The following is a 26392-nucleotide window of genomic DNA, read 5'->3' as shown; positions in this document are numbered from 1 at the left end:
ATTATATGAATTATTAGTAACACGTATGAAGTTGTCATTAACATCTTATAATGACATTAACAAATGTCAGTAAGTTTAAGACGACATTGGAATTGATGACCTTTGTTGAGGTGTCACTAACTTAATGCCACTAGGAATATTGAATATGATGCATTTATGAATGTCACCATAAGATTTTTTCTTGTAGTGACATTTTTAATTTATTATTTTTATTGATCCATATAAAATGATATCTTAGATTAGATATTAAAACAGTTTAAAATTATGAGTATGTCTATTGTGAGACGCTCTCACGAATTTTTAGTGTGAGATGTGTCAACTTTACTTATATTCACAATAAAAATATATTCTTAGAATTTTTTTAGATGACCTAAATAAGAAATCTGTCTCACAAAATATGATCTGTGAGACCATCTCATATAAATTTTTGTTTAAAATTATATAATCGAAACAAATGAAATAAATGCTTTGTTTCCTATCTTTTTGAATTCTTCCACCTATTTTAAGATCGTCGCAGCAGACTGAATGGAATAGTCAATTCACGAATGATGACTCCTACTGCTCCCTGTTGTGTACATGATTCTTGTCTGCTTTGGCTGCGTAATTAATTAATTGATATAAAAATCCATACTAGCTCCTCGAACGTAATTAGAAATAATTGATGGGATATTTTCCGATTTAAATTTTAAATCGAATAAATTTTAAATTTATATATTTTCAAGATTAATTTCCAATATATATTTTCCAATTTTCAAGATTGGAAATTAGCTTGAAGCAATCCTCATCGTAATCTACCTTTCAAGATTAATTTCCAATATATATTTTCCAATTTTCGACCAACCTAAAAGTCAGTGATATATATATATATATATATATATATATATATATATATATATATATATATATATATATATATATATATATACGAATTTGTTACCCTGCACACCTGGTGTGCAAGATATCATGAGCACCGCCTACGTGGCGGTGCATGATTGGTCAGCCTTTTATTAAAAAAACAAAACAAAAAATTTTGTGTGGTTGTGGGTGTGCCACGTAGGCAGGCGCTCACAGGTGTGCAGGGAAGAGGTGTGCAGGGTATCATTGCTATATATATATATATATATATATATATATATATATATATATAATTTGTATATATATATAATTTGTATATATATATATATATATATATATATATATATATATATATATATAATTTGTTCACCCTTTTATTTGTTCCTTCCTTCTTTTTTTCTTTCTTTGAAATGATGATCCTTTTTAGAAATTCATTAATGTTATTATATTTCCACACTGTTAATTGTTAATTACCAATATCAGATACATGTATTACTAAATAAAATAAGATAAAATTAATTATATAGAAACCCTCATTAAATCATAAATTATTGCGTATCGATCATATCTTGAAGCATATTATTTGGATGTTGGGAAAAATCCATATAAACACATGATCATCGTTTTAAATTAAAATAATTATAAATTTTCAGGGAAGTAATTGATATTCAGATATATTGGCTCTTTATTTGAAAGTCAGTTTTTCTTCATATCTATTTTTTATAATAATGTTAAAAAAAATAGATAACATCTACCAATAATTTCTGATATTTCTTTTTTAGTACATCATAAAAACAAAAATTATATTTTTGTCTCTATACATTAAAGACACACGACCTATAAGATACATTAAAGCTCAATATCTAAAACTTTAATCGATTATTTAAAATTTAAGATCAACTTAATAGAGAACTCACGATGCATAATTATTCATATATAAACTATATAACAAAATTGATCTTGAACAAAAACAACGTTATACATTCCAGTGAAACAAGAATATATAGATGCAGTTCAATCGACCAATTAGAGTAGAAAAAAATTATATGGGAGACATTTGCATGCATAGAAGTGATGAAAACTTTCAAATTTACATACATTTGAAAGACTATATATGTTGCTCAAATTTAGGGGGAAAAACTAGAATTTTGCCCACAAAAGAGTAACAAAATTATCGGTTTTCTCGAAATATGTTAGGGACACTGAGATGAATTTTAACTGTTAGAATTTCTTATGATTCCAAAGGAATAGATAAAGAGAGGATACGAAATAAAGGGTAGAAAAAAGGTTATGAAAAGTGGCAAAAATAAGATTAAGCATGCCCATATATTTTCACTTCAAGAGATACCATTTCCCGGACTCCGATAGATTCTGCAGGCGTGAGCCTAAAGGCTGGCAAAGCGAAGCCAATTACCCCAACTCCAACCTTTAAATTTATCATTAATTCTTATACTGTTAAACGATAGAAAAATATTTTTCAAATTTAAAGAATATTTAATATATTTATATATTACTAGCTAACTGATTTTTTATTTAGTTAAGAGAATCCGGCCATGATTGAGCTTAATTTATTATTAAATTTCTGGATGGCCGAAAACGAAGAAATGAAAATTAATCTCCCATACTCTTGTGTCAAGAAAGTGACCCGATTATTTAAATTTCTCGAAGTAAAAAAAAGGGAAAAAATTTGTTGTTTTGTAAATTCGGGTTGATTACATCCTACATGTAGGGGCACTACCTCATGATAGAATCAAGGGTTCAAATTTAGCCACATATACATGAGATCCACTAATTTTTTTAAAATCACATATGTGTGTGAATCTTGTCCATCCAAATCATGTGGGAGCAGTGTCTGTGGTAACATCGAACCTATAATGAATTCGTGATCATTCGAAAGACGACGCTTTAGACAGGCGACCATTTAATTATTCGTGAATTAGATGTGTAATGCTACTTAATTTGATACAAACACATTTGAAGACGTGAATTATTTTTTCATTAGGTGTGGTAAACCGAAGGGTGCATACTTTCAAGTTTGCGTATTTCAATGTTGTCTAGTTCTGATGAAACGACGGACAATTTTCCTAATATAAAACAAACTTTTGGTACCAATTTTTATGTCAGAATTCAGAAGTTTACTGAGTTCAAATTTCAGTGCTTTTTAATGCACATTTTCTCTTCTTTCACAGTTTCCATTCTCTTTCTATTCTTCTATTCAAACTCCCATAAAAGATTCCGCTATTCTTATTTCTTATCCCCATTTTTTTAATAGTAAAAGATATAAGATAAAGGTGTAGTTTATTAGGGTAGTGTGCAAGTGGAACACATGGAGTACACTCAATTTCAACACAATTAAATTTTGATAAAATTACGAAATAAAAGTTTAAATAAAATTATTTGAAGGGATAAGTTTATTTGGTCGCACTGAAAGTTTATATTAATCGTCTTTAAACATGAAACTTTTAAAACTTTTTAAAGAAAATCAAACTTTTGGATGAACTGATCAGCTTTTCTATTCATCTTCATCTTAAAAGATATCAGGGATGAAACGAATCGAGTTGGTTCGTGAACTTTTCGAACTGGTTCGATTAATATCTTATTTATACTCTATTCGAACATGCTTGAAAATTTTTCGAGACCAGCTTATATTTTTTTTTATAGTTCATTCATATTATATATATACATTTCGAGCAATTAATATATTTCGAGCTTTCAAATTTCATTCTCGAACCTTAATGCTCGAACAATAGTTTGAATAGCTCACGAATAAGTTCGAGTTGAACTCAAACACAAATTTCTTTTCGAGTGAAATTCGAGCTAAATAATTTATAGTTTTTCATATTCGAATTGAATTCGAACTCAAATATATTCATTAGATACTTAAATATTACTAAAAATTATTTTTTACACTATTAATTACAAACCTAATTAAATACAGAAATTGAGCATTAACTCATTATGTTGAACATCGCCTCATCTAAACATATATAAAATGTCAACCAGCTTTGAAAATGTGAGGTGTTTAAATTTTCAAACAAATTGAATATAAGATATAGTATAAAATGACACAATATTGATTTAGTTCCTCGCGTTTATCTAATTTCTACAGAGTAGTTAGAAAATAAATGTGCGATAATCCTTTGATCAACAAAAATATAATTTTCTCAGAAAATTTGGGGCCGAATGAGATGTTAGAATCGAATTTCAGCAACAAGATACGACAGAAGTTATATGTTTTTTTCAAAAAAAAAAAAAAACAAGATATGGCACAAGCAAATAAGGGCATCCGCAACTATCAAAATTCGTGTGGTTGACAGCCACATATTTATTATAACAACATATTTTTTCACTCACATTTCTTTTAACATTAAAACTCATTTTTTATGTGTCTCCTAGTCCACTCAATCATCTTAAATTTTTTTCATATTAAATAAAAATATTTTACAATATTTAAATCATTTTCTAGATGTTCCGACGACTGGTTTCCAATCACTACTTTGCAACGGCTAGTTTCTAATGACAACTTTACAATGACAATTTTGCAAAGATGATAATAATTAAAAATCACATTAATAGAAATGAGAAATACAATAATTAAAAATTACAATAACTCGAAAATACAATTAAAAATTTTAATCACTCGGAAATAATTCAAACTAACCTTTAACTACTCGTTAAATTTTTTTGGGATTTTTTATGATTTTTCTAAATTTTCCACTTCACACCATTTAAATCATAATAATGTAGAGTCTACTAAAATTTTACAATTAGATAAAAAAAAAAAAAAAAACCTATATATATAAAAAATTATGAACGAAAATATATCGATTTTTCATATGTGGAAGAATAATGCTAAATGTATTACCAATACCCCGTACAACAATATTTACGACAATTATATCATGATATTTTGTTATATCGTGAGATTTTGTTATTATACTGTGAGGTTTTATATTCAATGTATAAATCAACATTACTCGATGTGAAAAAGCCTATCCACCTTGAGACATATCCATGTAGGCTCCATGTAAAATGTATTTGTCTTCACCAAGCAAACACGAATAATGACATATATCGAATTTACATTGTCAGGATTTCATAAATGATCGATAAAGAGTAATAAAAATGCAGTGTACGGATGCTAATTAATTTCCAAAATGATCTCATTCACAAATACTATTTCCAACTATCAATGAAGTAAGGATTCATTTCACGATATCTTTTTCCATGCACAAGAAATTCGTTCGAGGCGAGGGGTTTGTGGCGTGTCAGTGTGGACCGAACCCAATGGAGATGTGATTCAGATCTCAGCCTTTAAGCTTGAATGCCCACTAGCCTTGCATGTTGTTTAAATTTATATAATTTGAGAGCGAAAGTTATAGTTTATATTGGGATTTATCGAGAATAACTTGTTAAGATAGTTGTTTTATGTCGGTTACATAGGTTAAAGATTGAAACTTGGACTTAATTCAACTTTAAAAACTAGCTTAAGAAATGAGAATTGTTCAAGTCCATATATTCAACTATCAGAGATTCACGGATGATGACTTTATCAACGATTCTCAAAACCGTCGCTAAGTCTATTAGCAACAGTTTTGTTCATTGACTAATTGCTAATGGGGGAGCTTTTTGTAGTGTGATATGATGATTTTTAAAAATTTCCATACCAGATGGTGAAATACAATTGAAATGATTTTAACTTCTCTATGAAAAAAAACATGGTAAATAAAAAAACTCAGAAAAATAAGTTAAAAATCCCAATAAAATTTTAAGGTGTCGATAAAAATATCATCTCCTCCCAAATTACTCCCAAATTCATAATTCATTAGCATAAGTGAGAACTAAAAACTTTAAGGGATAATGCATCTCTTAAGTTTGTCCATATTCCATAGTTTTGTGTGTACTAGGTATATTCTTCAAGTTTTAGATTGTGTCCTAATTTCATCCCCGACATTAGTTGAGCGTTAAGAGTTGAAAACCAACGACGTGAGGACCATGGTCTTCATTTTACGCCCTCAAATCAAACAATCAACACCCATAATTTCATCTCTAAATCAGAGACGAAGAATGCTGATCGTTGATTTGGTGGCAAATAGTGAAGTCAAGACTTGTAACATTCAACCAATGATTGAGACGAAACGACGACACAATTTAAGATTTAGAACTTTGAAAATATAGTTATTATTAGATATATAATATCATTGAGTTAAGTGCATACCTATGGTGAACAAAGGAGTCAAAAAGAAATCGAGAATAAGTCACGTCACTTATTCACCATTTACCTCAAATGCACGAAATTGTGTAGTCCATTTTCATTCATACAGATAGATAACTGTCGCTCGCACCTCATTTATTTTGTTGACTTCGTTTAAGTACGTACTCACGTGTCCACCAATTGGTTTTTAACGTTTTTCGCCTACCATTTCACTAACTTATTATAAAACAAGATAAAAATAAAAATAAATAAAAAGATGGCCAAATGTGTTATTACACGATACAAAAAACCAGTTTCTAAATATGAATATGATTTATTCATCTCACGAATATAAATATACGGTATCATCTTTGAGGCCTAGTATTCTAAATTTCCATGTATTTAATGAATCAGCAGTCAAGCCGTGATCCCAGGGTTACCTTGGAATTTTTGACCGAAAATATGTTAACTTCTCAAGGATATTTGGAACCCAGGTCAATCTCAAGCTCACCAAATTCCAGGATATCAATTAATTTTCAAAGTTTCGTTTTCAATTTTAAAGTTAAACTAATCGTGGAAATCATGCCTTCTTTGTATATTTATTGAGATAAAAATGTAATTTTGGAAAGTAGTAAATCCTCCAAAACCCACAACATTATGATCAGGTACTCAATCAAATCGTATAATTTGGAGATCGCCAGCTATTTCGCCCCTTCGCCCGTTGATGTCCTTTTCAACACATTATCTAACACGTGTGCCATCTGAATATAAATATGATTTACTGCTGAAGTTTTTCTATATTAATTTCAAATATTTAAATAATATATATTAAAAGAATTTCACAGTTGTTTGAATAAATTAAATAAGTATAAATATAAATATTTTTTTGATTTTTTTTATCTTTGGGATGAAAGTAAACAAGTTTATGGTGAGAAAATGACTTTGAATTGAAACTGTCTACTATTTAAAATATTGTTAGAATTTTAAAAAAAACTAATTTTTGAATATATATTTAAATGCATAAAATAATAACTGTTAATAAAACGTTTTAAAATAAAAATATTCAACTACTTGTAAAAATACTGTATTTTTTAAAAAAAAATCTTCAAACCCCAGACGGTCGTGTAAAATAAAACAAATGAGAAGCATGCAAAAATCCTGACAAAACATCGACATGTAGAAACGAAAATGTATAAAAATATCCATGTTCACTCCTAACTCATAAACATAATGTGCGGAAAATATGGTCCAGGGGTTAGCGTGCGCTCATCCAACTCCGCCTACTTAGTCTTCGGCGTCTCCAGACTCCTCAACAATATGCTCATCTGCATCATTCACACCTAGTGAGTCCAAACACTCAACACACTTGTATCATTATAACAAGTACATATACATAATATGCAACAGTGAAAAATACTTTAATTAACATATATTTCATGGTCGTAAAAACATGAACTTAATCATATTGTGTCAAAGCATAACATGTCCAAAATGCATGGACCTCCTCTAGGCCATGGTTTGGACCCTCCTGGACCGCACCATGGTCTGGTTCAACCATTCCTGGCTGTGCTTGCTTTTTCTCCTCACCCGCTCAACCATAAACTCCACCCACCCACCCACCTACTCGACCAACTCTCGAATCCAGCACTTTGACACCTTAGATCTCAGCATACATGGCCCTTAAAAACTCGTATCTAGCAGCCCTTGCACGAAAGCCAAGAAGAAACATGGTTCATGTCAAACGTATGCACCCGACTAGGTAAATTTTGCGTATCGGTTAAAAATATGACCCGACGAGTAAAACTACTCCATCAAGGCCCATTTTTGAAAATATCACTTAATTACATAATATATTAAATAATTAATTTTAATTATTTAATAAAAATATTTTTCTTAACTATTCTTGGTCTCCGTTCCTCGTTCGCGTGTTAAAAATCTTTATACATGAAACATTAATAAATGAAGAAATAAAACATATGTTCATGTATTAATCATGTAATAAAATAAGGGTGACTTACGTTTCAGTACCCGAATCTTCAAAAGTTTGTTTCCACTACCTAGTTTCCAAAATTACCCTTCAACCTTATATTTAATTAATTGATTTTTTCTTTTAGAGAATGGCCCATCATGCTTCCGTAAAATAAATTAAATTTTATACCTTTTTGACCGGAGTACCGCCGGGTTATATCCACCGTATTTTACGAACTGCTCCTCACAGTCCAACCACACGATCGCAACCGATGGTTACAGACGCAGATTCCTTCAGCAGCACTTGACACAACTCTAATTCGTTTCCTACCTTAGAGTGTACAGTATAAAATAAAATTTTGAAAATAATACATGAGAGGGGCTGAGAGCAAAGATCTCTTTTATTCAAACACAAACATTTATTTATTACATAGTAACCTCCTGTAGAGGAGGAGAAACTTGTTGAGCTACTAATAGTAGCTGAACTCACTACACTCATAAATTTGAAAGAAAATATTACAAATGGTTTGGAAGAAAAATGAAGAGGTTGATCGATGCCTTCATCTTCCTTCTGCCCTTTATTTATAGAAGGCTTCTTCGGATTTGAAACTCGGATTTCAAACCTTCATAAACCTTTACAGCTTGCTTGGGGACCAGATGGTGGTTAAGTGGTCCTCTTCCCTCTTTGTCTTTTTTAGATTATTAATCTAGAACTAGTCATTTCTTGAAGTTTTATCTGTCGGCATATATAGTTTATATGCACTTGGATCAGATCAGCTTGAATTTCTTTACCTGCGTCTTTGAGCTTCTTTTGATATTCTTTAAAATTTTCAGCTCTTTTCTTGTTGCCTTAATCCTTCTTCTGGAAACTCTGAGATATGCAAAATACATTTTGTTTCCAAATTTTGGTTTAAGTCTGATGTGATTTAATGGTTCCCATCTGTTATTATTTATAGATTGAAATTTCGGGACCATTTTGTCTTGTTTTCTTTATTGGATTCCTTTTTTAATTTGGTATCCAATGCTCTTGTGTCTTTTTCCACCGATTATTGGTGGTCCTTGAAATCCACTCACATGATTTTTCACATGGTGGTCCTTCTTTTATTGGTGGGATGCTCACATGTTCCTTTTAACTTTGTCGAGGAATCTTTGGCTTTCGACTTCCTCGAAGAAAACGTGAATGTGGTCCATCCCCACTTGTACTTGTATCGATAAAGTGTTTTCGATCAGATCTCGGCTTGAATCCTTTACCGAATCCGGTTCTTTCTGGTTTTGGCATTCTGGACAGATGTTTGCAGACCATCTTCCTACATGTGCCATGTTACAGAATTTTCGACGAGTTTCTTTACTTGCCGGCAGCTTGCTGTTCCACAAAAGATTTCTCTTTTTCTCGAATAAATCTTCTGCAAAACTGGTGGTTTTCCCTGTCATGGTATTTAACAGGAATGATCCGTTCACTGAATGGTTATAAAATTTGAACGGAAACTTGACTTTGTCCATCTCAGTGAGACAGACCCATAAACCCCAAGCTCTTCTGGTAGACGTATCATCTTCAGAGATTGAAGCAACCAGGGGTGTTTCTTCTGTTGGAGGATCTTTGATAAATTTTTGAACATTAGTATCTGGCTTCCTTAGCTTGATGAAATGAAAGGCTTCGTGAAAACCTTTCCCTGCTGGTTCTGGTGCTGCACTGAAAAAGTATAGCTCCAAAACATCTCCTCTGGACAAATAATCATTATTCGCCTAAGTTTCGTGAACAGCTTCCTGGATCCACTTTGGTAGACCTGATATTTCCGGAAAGCTGGGTGATGTAGTATAAACTGAGGCAAGAGCCCCAAATTCATACCATGCTTTAACCTCCTTTGGATATGAATTCTGTTTCATCCATACCCTTGGATATTTCCCTGAAACATCAACCCTATTGGTAGCTGGGTTAATGCCAACTCTTGTTTTTAATTTCTCCCAATTCTGTTGGTAAACCTGAAATGGAGAAATTATACCTTCGTTATTACCAACCTTAGCTTTGCCTTTGTCAATACGAGGCCTAAGGTTGATCTCTCCCTCTTCAATCCCCGAGGTGAAGGGTTGACTTGAGGACTCAAGATAAGGATCAGGAGTCTCAATTTTTGTTTCAGCCGACTCATCTGGTGATGATCCCGACTTAACACTTGTGCAAGGGGTATTTGAATCCCCCGCTACAGGTATAGAGTCCTGTACTCGAAAACTCTCCATTTGGGAAACCAGTGGTTTCTCAATGCCTTGGAGGATAGGCCTTTGCATTACAGACCATAACTGAGTATATGCCTGTAAACAACCTGTAATTCGATCAGAGACAATTCTCTTATCAGCTTGTTGTAGCCTTCCCGCAACTTCTGCGTTAACGGCCAACTTGTTAAACTCGGTTTGAAGCATTTCAAGGTGTTCCCTCAAATGCCTCTGCATCTTGATAATAGCATCAATGTCAATGTTGTCCATCTCTTGTTAAAAAATCTGTAAGAATATTTTCATGAGATTTAATTATCACAATATCAAAAATATAATTCTGACATAGTGCTTGCCATCGTAATAATCTAGCCTTCTCAGGTTTAGACTCAATTCTATTCCTTAAAAAAGCTTTAACTTGTGTGTTATCAACTTTCAAAGTGAATTTCTTTGCAAGTAGAAATAATGGCCATTTTTCAAAAGCCCTCTTTACTGCATAAAGTTCCTTTTCGTTGATATGCCATCTTATGGCTTCTGCATCTGAGAATAACCCACTACAATATCTGCATGGTTGTTCTTCATCCGGTGTGAGCTTAGTAAGAACTGCTGCCCACCAATAATCACTGGCATCAGTATATAATACCAGATCATCTTCATCTTGAGGAATAGCCATTTTCCTGAAGATTTTTACAAACTTCCTTTAAATGGATAAGTCCTTCTGTGTGTTCTTTTGTCCATATAAACCTTGCATCTTTTTTCAATAATGGACTGAACACCTTCCTGTGTTTTGCTAGGTTTTTGATAAACATCCCAGCAAAATTAACAACTCCTAAAAAACTTTGAAGTTGTTTCTTGTCTTTGAGACTTTCTGGAAAATTCTGCACCTTTTCGACTATATGGTCTTGCAGAATTATGCCTGACTCATCGATTTCAATTCCAAGGAATTCAATCTTTCTTGTAGCGATGACTGCTTTCTTTTCAGATAAAACAAGTCCTTCTTTCTTGCAAACATTAAATCACCAAATGCTTGACATGTTCATTCATATCTTTAGATGCTATTAAAACATCATCAATATAAACAAACATAAACTTAAAATAATCTTTGAAAAGATTATCCATTTTCCTTTGAAATATCTGGGGTGAATTAGCAAATCCCATTGGTAATACTTCCCAAATATAATGTCCTTGAGGTGTGGAGAAAGCTGTGAATTTCTTGCTTCCTTCCTCCATCCGAATCTGATAAAATCCGGACTTACAATCAAATTTAGAGAATATCTTTGCGTTACGTATGAAACTGATTAGATGTTCTCTGCTTGGTATAAAATACCCATCAAACTCCAGAATTTTATTAATTTCTTGATAATTAATAACTAATCTGGGTTTACCTCGTTTAATCTCACCATGATTTCTTACCAGAAAACCTGGACTGCTATATGGTGACATACCTGCTTTGATCAAACCAAGATCCAAATGTTCCTTGATTATAATCTGCATATCCCTCTGATCAATGATGTTCATTGGGATGGGTTTACAACGGACAAATTCATACTCTTTGCCTTCCTTAATCTTAAGGCAAGCCCTGAGTTGATTTCTGTCCCACCATGCCAAGGGATCTTCATTGTAATTTTCTCTGATCCTTTTCTTGACATCTTCCAATGATACCTTAGATTCGAACTCTACTTCATTTTCTTGTAGAGTTATCTTAAGGCATTCTATATCTTCTGGTTGGAGTTCCTTATCTGTTCTTAACTGGAGCATTGTTTCCCCAAACCTTTTAGAATCCTTCATTTTTGGGTTCAGAAGTTTTCCTGAATTACCAAGCTTGCTGCGAAACTGAATTGGCAATTTTCTGTAAAATGCCTCTCTAAGTCTCTGGACTATGATTTTGTGAGCACATGGTGTTGTGAACACTAATCTTCTAGTCTCATTTTCTTGTGTATAGGACTTGAACATTTGTAGGAAATTATTTCTTAACAATATGTCAGCTCCTGTATCATGAAAATAAATTGGTGGTGTCTTTATCTTGTACCAAGGTGTTTGTCCAGCACCGCCAATCATGATTTCAGTCATCTTAATCCCTTTACATAAGATTAAGATTCTTCTGGAAAAATCTCTTCCAGCAATCTTGGGTAATTCTTCTTCCAAATTATTTGGAAAAACTCCTCGTTTTGCTGTACAGATTCCAGCACCTGAATCAATATAAGCTGCAAAATATTCTGCTTTATATTGTTCATATAACATTCCTACTGGAATGTATATGGAGAATGGACTTGTGGTCATTGGATTTTCCATATTTTATCCTCTGCCATAAACTCCATTCCATACTCCAGACGTTTCCAAGGTTTATGTTCCTCAAGAAACTCTAGTCCAAGAATCAGTCGATCTGATTCTTTCCCTGGAATACCTTGGATATAGACTTCCAATTCCCCGATATTAATCAGTCCTTGGTAAGTTCCTATCGTAGGTTGTTCCAAATAGTATATGTTATTACAAGGAAATTGATTCCTTTGATTCGTAATATCAAATACTATTTCTACTTCTTTCCACCCTTCTGGGCATCTAAGTTTTCCTATTGTAGAAAAACTTTTTAGCTCCTGTTGGGTTTCTATGACATGCTTTTTATCCCATATGTAACTTGTAATTCTATCTCCTTGAAAAGATATTCTTCTTGATTCCAATCTAAGACTTTGATTCCTCTGTAGAATCGGTTTGTCTTGGATTTGTATATCTGTTTCCTGTATTAAAGGAAACTCGACTCTTTCTGGATATATTGCCTGAGCAACTTTTCCGAATATCTCAGGGATTTCAATAAACTCATTTCTAATAAACAATTCAGAATGATGTGTATTAGATAGAGCATATGAAATTTGATAGGTAATAGAATATGGCCTATTACTTTCTTTCATCAACCTTTTTTCCTTGAAATTCTGATGCAATGTCAAGGCTCGGCTGAAATCTCGATCTGCCAGGTTGTAGGCTATTCTCGGATAGATTACTCCTACAATCTTTCCTGCACAGAGATTTCCTGAGATTGTTCCCAGTACTGAATCTTGTAGATTCCCCATTCTTTTATCGCATATAGCAATATCAATTGGTGAATCTATCCCTTCTTTGAAAGTAGCCTTTATCATAATTTGGATTGCTCCAATATGAATCCAGGACATGGTCCTTGCTACCTCTATCTTGAGTTTTTGTAATTCTTCCTTAATTTCTTCGGAAGGAATTAACTGCATCTCCATTCTATTTCCTATAAGTTCCATCGGGATTGCCATTTCCCTTCTAGAAACCTTATAGATTAGATGATGCTTTCTGTTTCTTAGGCCAAGACTTCCTAAGAACTTTTCTACCTGTCCTGCAGAGAAACCTTGATATCTCTGTAGACTCGGATTTTCTCTCATGATTCTTTGAACCATGTTATGAGATATTGTAGTCTGGCTGAAAAACCCAGACAGATCTTCATGTGTTTCGTGTCGAAACACCTCGTCTTCAGTCAGATTCCGATTCTGTTCCATCAGATTCTTCCTGAAAAACTTCCTCTTCTTCATATATACTTTCATCTGAGGCGATGTCCTCAAATTGGTATACTTGAATAAGATCTTGGTAGTAAACTGCTTCTTCAATATTCGGGGTAGGATCAAAGCGTTTAATACCTCTTTTTTCATTTTCTGGACAGTTGGTTGAGATATGACCTCTTGCTCCACATGTCCAGCAATTGCAATCCTTGAAACTTTCATTGGCTCGAGTATGAGCTCTTCTGAAAGTTTTCTTTGTAGGTGTTCTTCCTGTGCTTCGAGATGAACCCGATGCTTGGGATGATATCCTACTCCTTGATGGTCCGCTTCTTTGTCCAGATTTATAAGATCTGGCTTTCTGTCTAGACCATACAGTTCTTGGTTTCCAAGAACTTCTTCCACTTCGTACATAAGGATGAGTCCTAAAACTTTTCCTTTTATGCTTCTGTGGTTTACTCCCAATAATTGTTGGAAGATCATTTTCCTTGCAACACAAAGGAGTTCTTTTATTGATACCCCTTAGTCTTTTGTAATTCTTTTGTAATGCTGCCATGTGACACCATTCTGCCAATTTTCCTTTAAGGAAAGAGGCTCTTCTTGCCAACGTATCTGGATTTCCAGGTACGTATTCCCTTATGAGCATTTCTCTCCAGGGGCTTGGCATTTTTGCGAAGAAAAACTGCATAGCTATATCTTCTTCGACTTCTGAATTCCATCTATATTTAGTGAATAACATAATGTATTCATCTATCAAACATATATCGTGTAATTCAAGACTATACAGAGCTTGAGTATATTTTTTCTTCTTCTCTGTATCTTGACTGTTGAAATAGTCTACCCCTATAAAGTGTGCTTTGAATAGGGTAGCCATCTTTCCAGCGATCTCACTAAGAGATTCCCCAACTAGGACTGACTCTTTCATGTCTGATGAAGTCATGTCCCAAGCAATTTTCACTGATCCCATAAGACTCATTTCCAAAAGTTTAATGAATCCTTCTTTGTTGAGATCAAGTGTTCCTGCTGCAATTCTCATAGCAGATGTCCAATCGTCTATGAGTTCTTCTCTGTTTTTGAAGTCTAATACATCAAGGTTAAGCATAACCCCTGTAAGGATGTATAGGATCCAAAACAGTTTTCCCATAGGGTGTTTGGTGAAAAGGAATTTGATTTCTCCTTGCCCTTGTCCCTGCTGGGTGTGATCTTCCACCAGTATGGAAATCAGATTGAGCTTCTCTCATGTTTACATTCTGAGATCCCACACTTTCTCTGGGTGGTTCTTGAGAAGATGACCAGGTTATAGCAGGTGGTGTTTCACCTACTGCAGTGTTCATCTTTAGATCTACAACTTTGAGATTTGCGAAAGATTCCGCAAGCTCTTGTAGATCCTCCAGACCAATCCTTTCTAAAGTTGTCATCAGATAAATTTCTTTTCTGAGACTGATTTGATTAGATTGATCATCTTTTCTTCTTCAGTCAAAGGTTTTGACACCACTCTGGCCTTCCCTTGTTGATGTAACAAAGGTTCAGTACCAAAAGATGGTGGTAACCAACCTCCTGAAGTTCTTCTACTAGAACTTGGTAGTTGTTCCAGTTTCTGAATTCTTGTTTGAATATTCTTTAATATTCCAAGAATTTCTTCTTGGGTTTCAAGGATTTTCTCAACTCGTTGTGGTACAAAATATAGCATATTGCCATAATTTTGGACTGTTTTCTGAATCTCTCTAAGATCTAAAGAGAGCTTAGAGGAATCTGGAACTATCTCCAGAAACTTATTCTTTTGAATCATAAGTTTACTTGAGATTTTACCTGAGGGTGCTGTAGCTTCCCTGTCTGTTTCTGATATCTAACAATAGTTAGATGACCTTGTTTATATTCCAAAATATTGGAATATTCCTTGTAAATCATTTTTCTCGAACCGTAGTTCGGATTCATAATTTTTTCGAAATTCTCCTTCTCATACAATTAGTTACTAGTAATAATAAATTTTGTGTTTGAAATAAATCAACCTAAGACTCTGATACCATTTTCGGGGGAGCGCGGGGATCAATTAAAATCAATTAGACTTAACTGGGAGGAAAGGGTATTTTTGGTATATATTTAAAATTTTTCTCTTACCAAGGTACTAGAACCAAAGTTCTTTTTCAAAAGGTACTGATACACAATTTACCCATAAAATAATTAAACATATATTTTGTAAACCCTAAATTGTATAAAGTCAAAGTATATAATAAATGAAAAATAAAACAGATGTTCATGTATTAATCATGTAATAAAATAATTAAACATATATTTTGTAATACCCTAAATTCTATAAAGTCAAATTATATACTTCGAATTTCTTAGACTTTTCATGTATTTTACCTATATGATTGCACATTACACGTATACATACACAAAGCAGTTCGATCCTGGGTGTGGGGGCAGTGCTCACACCCAGGATCAAGGGTTGAGATTCATATCATGGGAAATAAAAAAATTTAAAAAAAAAAAATTGGGCCAGAAAAAATTCTGACCCTTGGATGTGCCTGCAGGGATAGGTTGAAATAATCCCACAAAGCACCAGCACCTGCCTTCCAGCCTCCAGGCAGAGTCACAAGGACATTTTGGTAAATCTCGCGCACTTGACAGTTCCGCAGTCTGGTTGCTCCCATATAGTAGGATTTGGATCCAAATCCCATATGGTATTTCCTTTGTCTGCATTGCATTCTTTTCCACTGTAACTCTCCTCCGTCCACTTTTCACACACTATCACGCAGTAATTACATATTATCGTATCAAACACATTAATAACCAGTGATATGCTTACACACTACTATATGTATATATACATGTATATGTGGAGAGAGAGTGAGTTAGAGGGGGTCCGGTGAAAGGTAAAAGAGTTGTGTACGTTCTTTCAAAGTTTGGTCGGAGATGGCGACTAAATGGATGAAATCTTTGCATTGCAAATCGAAAGCGTTAGACGACGTCGTCCACCACCGCAGTTCCAGCACCAAAACACACCCCCATTTGTTGTCCAACTCTTCCAGTTGCAAAAACAGCGTTCAGAATCTCAGAGACGTTGTCGAAATCACCAAACAATCAAAATCCAAGATGCTCAAGCGACAGAAGATACGACCTCAGACACCGCCATCGAGAAGACCCGTCGTGAGAAATCCCGAACCCGGTTTACATCCCCCTGATAGGACGCGTCCCAGCAGCACCGAGTCATCGTTTTTTCCTTCTCTCACCGAGCTACCTGAAGGCCACGCCTCGCGTAATGTGGTGGAGATAATATTCCACACCAGCTGGGGGGACAAGCATTTCTCAAGTCGGGTCGAAATGGTGTTCAAGATCCACAATTTGACACGTACTATAGCCCGGTTCGAGGAATACAGAGAGGTGGTGAAACGCAGGGCAAGCTGCAGCACCGTGGGCGGCGACGGGCGTGAGGACCACGCGCGATCCGTAGCCGATGGGAATGAAATGATGAGATTTTACTGCCTGGGCGCAACGGCTCCCGGCGGCACGTGCGTGGGCGGAAGCGACATTTTATGGGCTTTCCACGGTGGCAAAGGGGCTGCTGCCGTTTGCACATTTTCTGGCAGCGGAGTGGCTCATGAGAGTGCGGGAGGCGGAGGGGGGAGGCGGGCCATGCTTGTATGCCGAGTCATAGCGGGTCGGGTCCGCAAGCAACTGGATTATGAGTCTCTGATCGACGGGGGAAACAGATTCGATTCGGTAAGTGGGGAAACCGGTGGATTACTTGTATTTGATTCACGCGCCTTGTTACCCTGCTTTCTTATCATCTACAAATTGTAAAAAAAAAAAAAAAAAAAACTAACTTCATTTGTAAGTTCAGTTCTCACTTTGCTCCGTTTCCGATCAATTCTTGCGGTGAGAGAAAGATTGTATTTTGAAGAAATTAATATAAAGTTTGATTTTTTATTTTAATTTTTGCCAGATTATATTCTGTGTGGTATATTGTACATATTTTCTTGTCAACCCCGTAAAAATTTAACGTCTGTAATAAAGCCAAATATTAGCAATTATTGCATCCAAATTTAACTTTCTGGATTATCTGTTACAATTGATGAAGGGATTACCATACAATGGAGTAGATTTTTCGTTTTTATTTTACAGTGAAATGATCTGCCATTCATTTTATTCAAATACATCTAGATTATAACTCGGTTCACTTACAACAGAATCTCCATAGTTCTGCCCGCCATTATTTGCCATGTGCATCGAAATCTGTATGAATAGGTCTTTTATGATATGGTTAGACGGGTCAACCGTATCGATATTCACCATAAAAAATAACATTTTTTCATGGATGAGTCAAATAAGAGATTTGTTTCACAAAATTCGATCCGTGAAACCATCTCACACAAATTTTTGTCAATTTTTAGACTAGAATATCGATTTGCAAGTGGTTGAGTTTTTTTGGTCTCCGAGTTGTTCAAATTTTATTTTTATACTGTTGGAACAGCCCTATGAAACATCCATTGGGATTATTTTATATGATATTGTATATGGTAAACATACCAAATTAATTAACTAAGTTGTAAAATAACAACTTAATATCTAGATATGCATGAATAATAGTTGACAATTATCTTATTTTCTTGTGGATATTGATCGAAATATAAAGTGTGGGGTGTATTCTGATTTTTTTTAATTTTTTAAAAAAATTAAGTTATATTCATATAACTATTGTAATTTTTATTATAATAGTTCAATACAATAATAATTTTCAGACTCCTTATTTTGTCCGATTGAATTATTCGTGGTCGTTGACCAGCTAATAATTCGAATTTTATTTTATCGACGAAGAAGTTACGAATTTATTTTTATATAGTTATGTCCTGTTAATTATATATAATATAGTATTGTAACAAAAGAGAGTTTTACTTACATTTATGTTCACAACACTCTCTTATCTAATTAACAATTATTAGGTAAATTTGCCCTTCCATTAACTTTTTTTATGTTGTAGAATGATTTATTTTAAAAATATAGATTTAGAACATTTTTTTTTTTTACATAAACTAATTTTTTTAAAAAAAAACAACTAAAAATTTAATATTTTAAAATTTTACCATAATATTTTTGCCATACAAATCTAAATATAAAATGACGAAATATTTTTCCCAAGTTTTAACAGAAAATATAAAATAGCAATGTGGAGTTATTGTCATGAAATGGACATTTCTTCTTACCGGACATGTGATAAAATAGTAGTACAATGCTAGATTTGGTATCTTTCGAGCACGGAATGTGGTGCGCCGATGCATATGCTTGAAAATACAAACAAGACATTTCACCCCATCCGAACCTATTTTTTTACAACACAGGTATTTCTTCAGTATCATGATCATCTAACTAATAATACTTTTGCTCCGTCTAGGCAGACAATCTTTTAAATTTCTTTGATCTGAGCAAACAGATCACAATTTAATATAGTGCTTATTTCACTTGTGTGAAACTCTTAAAAATAAGTCTCTTGTGAGACGGTCTCAAGAATATTTATCTGTGAGACGAGTCAACTTTACCGATATTCACAATAAAAAGTTATACTCTTAACAAAAATAATAATATTTTTTAATAGATGACTCAAATAAGATATTAGTATCACAAAATACGACCCATGAGACTGTCTCACACAAGTTTTTGCCAACTCCCAATACATTTTAGCATACAGCTATATACAAATAGGAACAGTGTTGGAAACAAGAAATGATTGGACTTGAACCTCATATTTGAGACATATGCCTCAGAATAAAAGAACATGGTTGTATCATTAATACATAAGCAGCATTTCAAACAAACATTTTACCCACAAATTCCTACTCTGACATATGAATAACCATGGAGAAATGAAATGGGGAAAGGGAAGATTTCCAAGTGACAGCCCAATCAATAGAGCAGAGGAAAAAGTTCTATTGTGACTCCACAAGGACATAAACCGGCTTCCCATTTAACCGCTCCCGTCCCTGAAATAGACATTCAAGGAATGAATAACATGAACGATGCATAACATATATCGATATGATATAACTTTCAAATTTAAGTTGTTATCATAAATTTTTTATAGTTGTGAAATTTTATTCAATTTTAAAATTTCTGGTTAATTTTTTTTTTAATAAAATTCGAAATTATTATCATTTTTTTAAAAAACAGTAAGGGTCAAACATGAACAAGAACTAACCGAACATTCGATCAGGGGCATCGATTAGTAACCAACTTGCTGGATACAGTAGAAGAAAACTCAATCTGCTCGGAAACAGCAGTAAATAAACAATGCTCTGGTGTATGTAAAATGTCCCATTTTCGCAAGAGTAGTGGTGATACCCGGGGAGGCCTGGGTCATGGGTATTAGCCATTAGGTGATCCCGGGTCATGGATCATGTTATGATTTGTTTTGGGCCAATCAGACAAATAGTCAGGCAAGTGAATGTCCGAGACATCATCCCGGGATTCTAGACGAGTTCTCGGATGATGGCTTTCTACCAGGGTTACCTCGATAATAGCCACTCGCTCGAGTGCACAAGTATGAGATACCTTATCTTGACATTATTACAAAATCGCATGGATTTGACAAGGAGATAGTATGTGCAACCATCTTGCCATAATGAAGTAAGTGAGCATTGAAAACAATATCATCATTGACTTTCTATCTATAACTATCAGGTTTGTTTAAACATTAAAGCATTCACGGACATATATCTTGCTCATATCATTTAACCTCTAGAATAGACATCACTTGTACACCATTCTCTTTGCTAAAATAGTTCTTTTCATTCACATTTGACGTAATTTTATATGCAACTTTGATTTGATATCGCAAAATTGTGTGCATGTGTGCGTATATAAGGTGTTGCTATCTTCGTCAGTGTTCTAAATAGCGGTCGAGGGCCGCCTACCGCCTAGAGGTGGCTGCCTAGGCACCCTAGGCGGTAGGCGGCCCTCGACCGCACAACTTATGCATGAGGCGGGTGTTTTAGGCGGCCCAAGCTATACGGCGTTGGGGAGGTGAGTCAAGGCGGGTCGAGGCGGCGAGCAGGCGACGGGCGAGGCAGTCAAGATTTTAAGTTGTAGTCAACAATTTTAAAAACCTAGTCAACAATTTTAAAAACTTAGTCAACATTTTTAAAATTTTTGTCAATTCAACTAATTTTAAATATCAAAACCATTGCACACCTCACTTTCTTTATTTTATTTTTAGTTTTCACTCTCAAATCTCAAGTCTCAACAACCACACATAGTCTGCCGCCCGCCATCACCAGTCAGGATATTTAGGTTAGGCATTACATATTTATTATTTATCATACTTTTTTTTTATAATATTTCAGATTTTGTGATTTCCAAATTCAATTTTTTTTTCGTATTATTTTATTATTGATTTATTGTTGAAGATTAATATGATGATGAATCTTTAATAATTACACATTATCTAGATGAGATATTATATTATATGAAAATTCTTTGTGCTTAAACATTATTTAATTGCATATTTTACATAAAAAATGATGATTATTTGTGAATATATTGCATTATTATCTATAAAAAAATTAATTAAAAAAAATTCAACCGCCTGGGCGGCCGAGGCGGTAGGCGGTCACCGACCGGCCCGCCACCGCCTTCCGCCATTTACAACCTTGATCTTCGCACAACAAACTTGAAACTTTAAAAGCTAGCGCTGTTTTCAGTCAGAAATAAATCCCGACGTTGAAAATGTTTGCTGTAGGAGTTGCACATTACCATTACGAATTGGATGACATAAGAGGACAAGGAAGTAAAATGCCCAATTTCCCAACATTAGGGACCAAAACTCCTGAACCTCAAAGTAAGAATCTGGGATGGAATATTGAACCAGCATAGTTTGAGTGAGAAAGTAGAAGAATTACCTTGAGACCTGGTATTTCAATGACACAGGCACATTCAAGCACTTCAGCTCCAGCGCGTTCTGATGAACAAGAATTTCACAACTCAAATCAATCCAAGCATGATTCATGCAAAGAGATAAATGTTATCATGTTCGAGAATGGTAAGATCCAGACAAACTGAATGTTCATCACACACACAGGTTGACAGCAGCGACCACAACATTATGCTAATTAGACAACACCATTAGTCGATACATACAAAGAATGTGTTCTCCAGGACTAAGTGTACAACTCAAATCAAACCAGCCTGAGTTCAGAGCTAAATCGACTCAGTGAAACGCAAATGCTTGTGTTTAAATGTTACTTTCTTGTCATGGCATAGAACGTGATTGAACACACTTCATGCATGACCTTTTCTTCAGAAATTGTAAATAATATATTAAAATTTCAAAAGAACAAAGGTTGTGCTCGGATATCAAATCCATGATTTCAAATTACTTGACCTGTTTGGATGAACAAAATTCAAATTAATGTTAAATACACACTACATCAAGTTAATAGATTTCAAATACACCCTTGATAGGTAGCATTTGAAATACATTCCTTAAATTCTTCCCCGGATCAAATATATTGGACTCGAGCTGAAATTTAACTTGGCATGCATAGGACCTGGCTTATAAAAATTATGCCCGGTTCATAGGCATCACATGGTTTGACTTCTATAAACCATATCTAGTTTGTTTTGAGCCAAAACGAAGACCTGACCCTATTACATGGGAGTTGATCTTTTTATACACAAAAACGATAAAATATACGTTTCGGAAAACATTCTTCTATTATAACCAGGTAACTCAGAATCTGACATGGATTCTTATGTTTTAACTAAAAGAAAAACAGAAAGAGGACAAACTGACCCTCATGCCCAATACACTAGCCAAAACTCTCAGGTCACCCTAGATTGAATACTTCAATATCTACTGAATAACAATGAAGCAAGGATTGGGCATATACATTGAGTTAAAGTAAGTGGACACATGGGAACGTTGAAATTTACTTGTCGATGTCTTAAATACAAAATAATGTCAAATCCACAAATAAGCATGATCAAGATAGCAGAGTACCTAATAAGTTCATGGCTGCACAAAGTGTGCCACCTGTTGCAATTAGATCGTCGACTACTATGGCAAGCTCACCGGGCTCCACTGCTCCAACATGCATCTCAAGACAATCGCTTCCATATTCCAAGTCGTACTCTTGCCTGAAAACTTTACCTGTAATAAAAAATAATGATAATACAGTGGAAATTGAAGCTACTATTATGATAAGATCCAAAACTTACAAATATTATTGTGTGTTACAAGTACACAGTAAGTTTGAAGTATGAAGTAAGTTAACAAAATATGGTTTTAAATCTAAAAGGCACTAAGCCACCCAAAATTATGCACTTTATCAGTGGGGATTCAGATGTTCAAGCGAGAAAACATCTAAAAATAACATCAGGTCCATTATTTCATTAACCAGATAATCTAACAATTCCATGGAATATGCCACAGTAAAGTAGTTCTGCTAACACAAGGAAACTATATTGGAAATATTACCTGGCAGTTTCTTTGGCTTTCTCAATGGGACAAACTTTGCTCCAATTGCTAAAGCAATAGGAGGACCAAATATAAATCCTCGTGCCTCGATCCCTGAGTGGTAAAAACTTACATGAAAAAGGAGACAAAAAAGATGCGCCACCATTGTCAGTGCAGAGAGACATGGCAGTGATATCAAGATCGAAAAAATAGAAGAATATGGATAGCAAATTGGAACTTTATAAAAAAAACTTCACATTTTAATACATTAATTTGGCAGGTTAACCATTTAAGATCCTTCATCAGCTAGAATAATTAAGTAAATGCAGGATTGTAAATATTATCATCAAATATATAAAACTCACGAGAGAAAAAAAAAAGGAAGAGTTTTGCAGACAGGGCATCAATGATAGTAGACAGTTTTATAACAATACAGAACTTACTAGCCTGCATCACTTAGTTATATTAACAAGTCCACTTGATTTATTAACAAAGCTAAAAAGTCCAAAAAAATGAACATGTTTACTTAATCCAAAAATATTATTTGTAATTCCCCCTAGTGCGCAGCTTAAAATAACATGCTTTTCTTTATTATTTCATGCTTTTGCTTCTGACAAGATACTATACACATTCAACTAACAGAAGCCTATACAATATACAACCAACTAGTAGTATCTTTTGAGTACAACACTACTAAATTTTCTGTCCAGTTCACATAAAGTTGGTGAGTTAAGATTCCTACATGACTGAAACTTTCACAAATGCAAGAAGCTGACAATAACAGTAGATGCACGTAAAGACGAAAGGAGGAGCAGGCATAGGTGTAGATCGGCCTTAATTAAAATCTATAGGGTACAACACGGAAGGGTCTACCAACCGACCGAACAAAACACCAACAAACATAAAATGTTCTCAGAGTATTATATAAAATAATGCATGGTAAGTGGACGGTTTTCATATAATAACATTATGACAAAGGTAACAGATAGTCAATGAAAACACCCTTAAAATAATACGGGTGTGAGAATCTTAATTACATCATAACACCATACTTTTTCACTTGAATCCACATAGACAACATCGCGAAAAACGGAAAAAGATAAAACCAAGAAATGTAGCATCACTCTTTGATGCTTTTAAAAAGTTAACACATAAAAGTTTCATCAACCATTGTATAACAGTGGAACCATTACCAGTGGAAAGAGACAAAGGGGCAACTAAATAAAGTGGACTTTGGACATCCTGAACAATCTTTCCACCAATAATTGATCATCATTGTTTCTAAGTAAAACACAATGCCACTCAAATATAATCATACTTCACAATCATGATATTGTATTCCCATGTATTGAATACACCCAACAGTGCATCCCCATTACCACACCAAGATAATGCAAGAGTTAATCAACAATACATTAGATAGAATATAACAAAATAGAATAAAATAAAATATGATCCCATCATTGCCGGGACCTACACCCTTATTACAAAATTTTGGGTTGTGGAAACCCACACTACAGCAACAACCACCACCATATAATCGTTAATCTCCAAATAAGATTGAGGCGGTACATGCCCCATTTCATCACTCTGAACCTCTCATATTTATTGTTCATGAAAATAAATAAATAAATATTCATCAAAACAGCCCCATTGTAGTCAACAATTGAACTTCCCCTACCAATACCCAGTTCCACAACTATTTACTGCAGAAGTTTACTGTCATTTATCAGGGAAAAAGATACAGACATTAGCCTTCCAAAAATAACTTCCAATAAGGTATCTTTCTACTCCAATCCATTCATGTAGCGAAACTATAATGAACAAGACCTACAGCTAGAGTGGATTGACTCGATGACAAACAAAAACCAGAAAGAAATTTCTGCCCGCCGTGGATGAAACTGCAAAATTTTAGTTCTAAACGGGACCACACAGAAAAAACAACAGTAAGAGAAGCGAAAGGAATGTAAAATTCGCAGGTAATAAATGAAAGAAGACAAAAATCAAACATGTACCAGCGACGACAGAAATGTTCTTGCTTTTATAGCGCTCAACGAACAAATCAACAGTGTCTTTGAAGGACTTCGGGTCGAGCAAAAGCGTAGTAATATCCTGAAACATTATCCCTGGCAGAACCCCATTAGAAAAACATCATCAGAAAACACGCCACGAAAGGGGTGAAAAATGGAATCTTGAACCGGAAAAGCTCTCGGACAACACCAAGAAAACAAACCCATTCGAATAAACAACAGAACCGCACGAATGATGCGTAAACCTGGCTTCGGGAAGTTGGGTACAACGCGGATTGTCGATTGAATGGCAGGAACACGTGGATCATCGGCTTTGAGAGCTGACATTGTGCCCTGAAACAACAATAATCAACCCACAACTATGAATGTGTGGGCGTATTTTGTTTTTATCTCAGTCTCCTGGCTGTTGTGGGTATTTTAAGAGTGGGAACTGAGGGAAGAGAGTGAGAATGACAGGCGAGAGCAAAAGCTCAAGCCTTTCCATTATTATTTATAGAGAAGCGAGGGTGAAAAATGTAGAGTTTATTTCACTTTCCCCCTTCAACTTTAGATTAATATCCTACTGCCCCCTTCACCTACATATTATACCTTTTTTGCACCCTGCAACGAAACTAAAAATGAGTTCATTGCCACCATGAATTAAGTAAAGAAATAACAGAGGGATTGGTGTCCTGCTGTATATTGTTTTTATTATCTTTGTACTGAAAGCTACCATCTGATTAAAAAAATAATGGAAAACGTTGTCCTCCACAGCCTGCATGTCCTTTTCTTCTCTTCTCTATTACATCTTATATGACATAACAAGTAACAAATGTTAAGTCACTAGATGTTCTTCGACACCGGATGTTTTATCGTTAAGATTGGAACTTAGACTCAACTCAATCCCAAAAATTAGCTCAAGAAAAGAGGATTTTCCAAGCTCACATATGCAACTCTCATGTTATTTATTCAACAGATGTGAGATAATTAACACACCCCTCTCACGCTCAGTAATGAACATCTGAAGCGTGAAGTTTACAAATGACCCAATTATGAGCAAAACGGGTGGCCTAATTATAGGCAGTCCAACACATAACGGTGGAACCCGGGCTCTGATACCATGTTAAGATTGGCAATTGGACCTAACTCAACCCCAAACTCAAGAAGGGAGGATTGTCTAAGCCTATAAATACAACTCTCAGGTTAT

General features: G+C 34.4%; 2 protein-coding genes across 2 annotated transcripts; one reads left to right on the top strand and one right to left on the bottom strand.

The window, feature by feature from the left end:
- The first annotated feature begins 16316 nt into the window (after positions 1-16316).
- LOC140829873 (uncharacterized) lies at positions 16317-17664 on the top strand. The gene has a single exon (XM_073193154.1). The coding sequence runs from the start codon at positions 16645-16647 to the stop codon at positions 17530-17532; it is 888 nt and encodes a 295-aa protein (XP_073049255.1). The 5' UTR covers positions 16317-16644; the 3' UTR covers positions 17533-17664.
- A 1776-nt stretch (positions 17665-19440) lies between these two features.
- Positions 19441-25693, bottom strand: LOC140828878 (adenine phosphoribosyltransferase 4-like). The gene is made up of 6 exons (XM_073191748.1): positions 25452-25693; positions 25192-25302; positions 23198-23290; positions 22721-22870; positions 21621-21679; positions 19441-19706 (listed from the first exon to the last, which is right to left on the bottom strand). Exons 1-6 carry the CDS (start codon positions 25531-25533, stop codon positions 19653-19655), a joined length of 549 nt encoding a protein of 182 aa, XP_073047849.1. The 5' UTR covers positions 25534-25693; the 3' UTR covers positions 19441-19652.
- Positions 25694-26392: the final 699 nt, after the last annotated feature.

This window comes from Primulina eburnea, chromosome 4 (genome assembly GCF_022965805.1).
Source record: "Primulina eburnea isolate SZY01 chromosome 4, ASM2296580v1, whole genome shotgun sequence".
Lineage (NCBI taxonomy): Eukaryota > Viridiplantae > Streptophyta > Magnoliopsida > Lamiales > Gesneriaceae > Primulina > Primulina eburnea.
This window is presented reverse-complemented; position numbering and strand designations above follow the sequence as displayed.

What these genes read in the sequence shown, in the direction of transcription:
- LOC140829873 (XM_073193154.1), top strand. Translation starts at nt 16,645, where the DNA reads ATGGCGACTAAATGGATGAAATCTTTGCATTGCAAATCGAAAGCGTTA.
- LOC140828878 (XM_073191748.1), bottom strand. Translation starts at nt 25,533, where the DNA reads ATGTCAGCTCTCAAAGCCGATGATCCACGTGTTCCTGCCATTCAATCG. An exon ending in GAACATTTCTGTCGTCGCTG is followed by an intron (nt 23,291 to 25,191) that starts GTACATGTTTGA and finishes TTTACCACTCAG; the next exon opens with GGATCGAGGCACGAGGATTT. An exon ending in TTGAAATACCAGGTCTCAAG is followed by an intron (nt 19,707 to 21,620) that starts GTAATTCTTCTA and finishes TGTCTATTTCAG; the next exon opens with GGACGGGAGCGGTTAAATGG.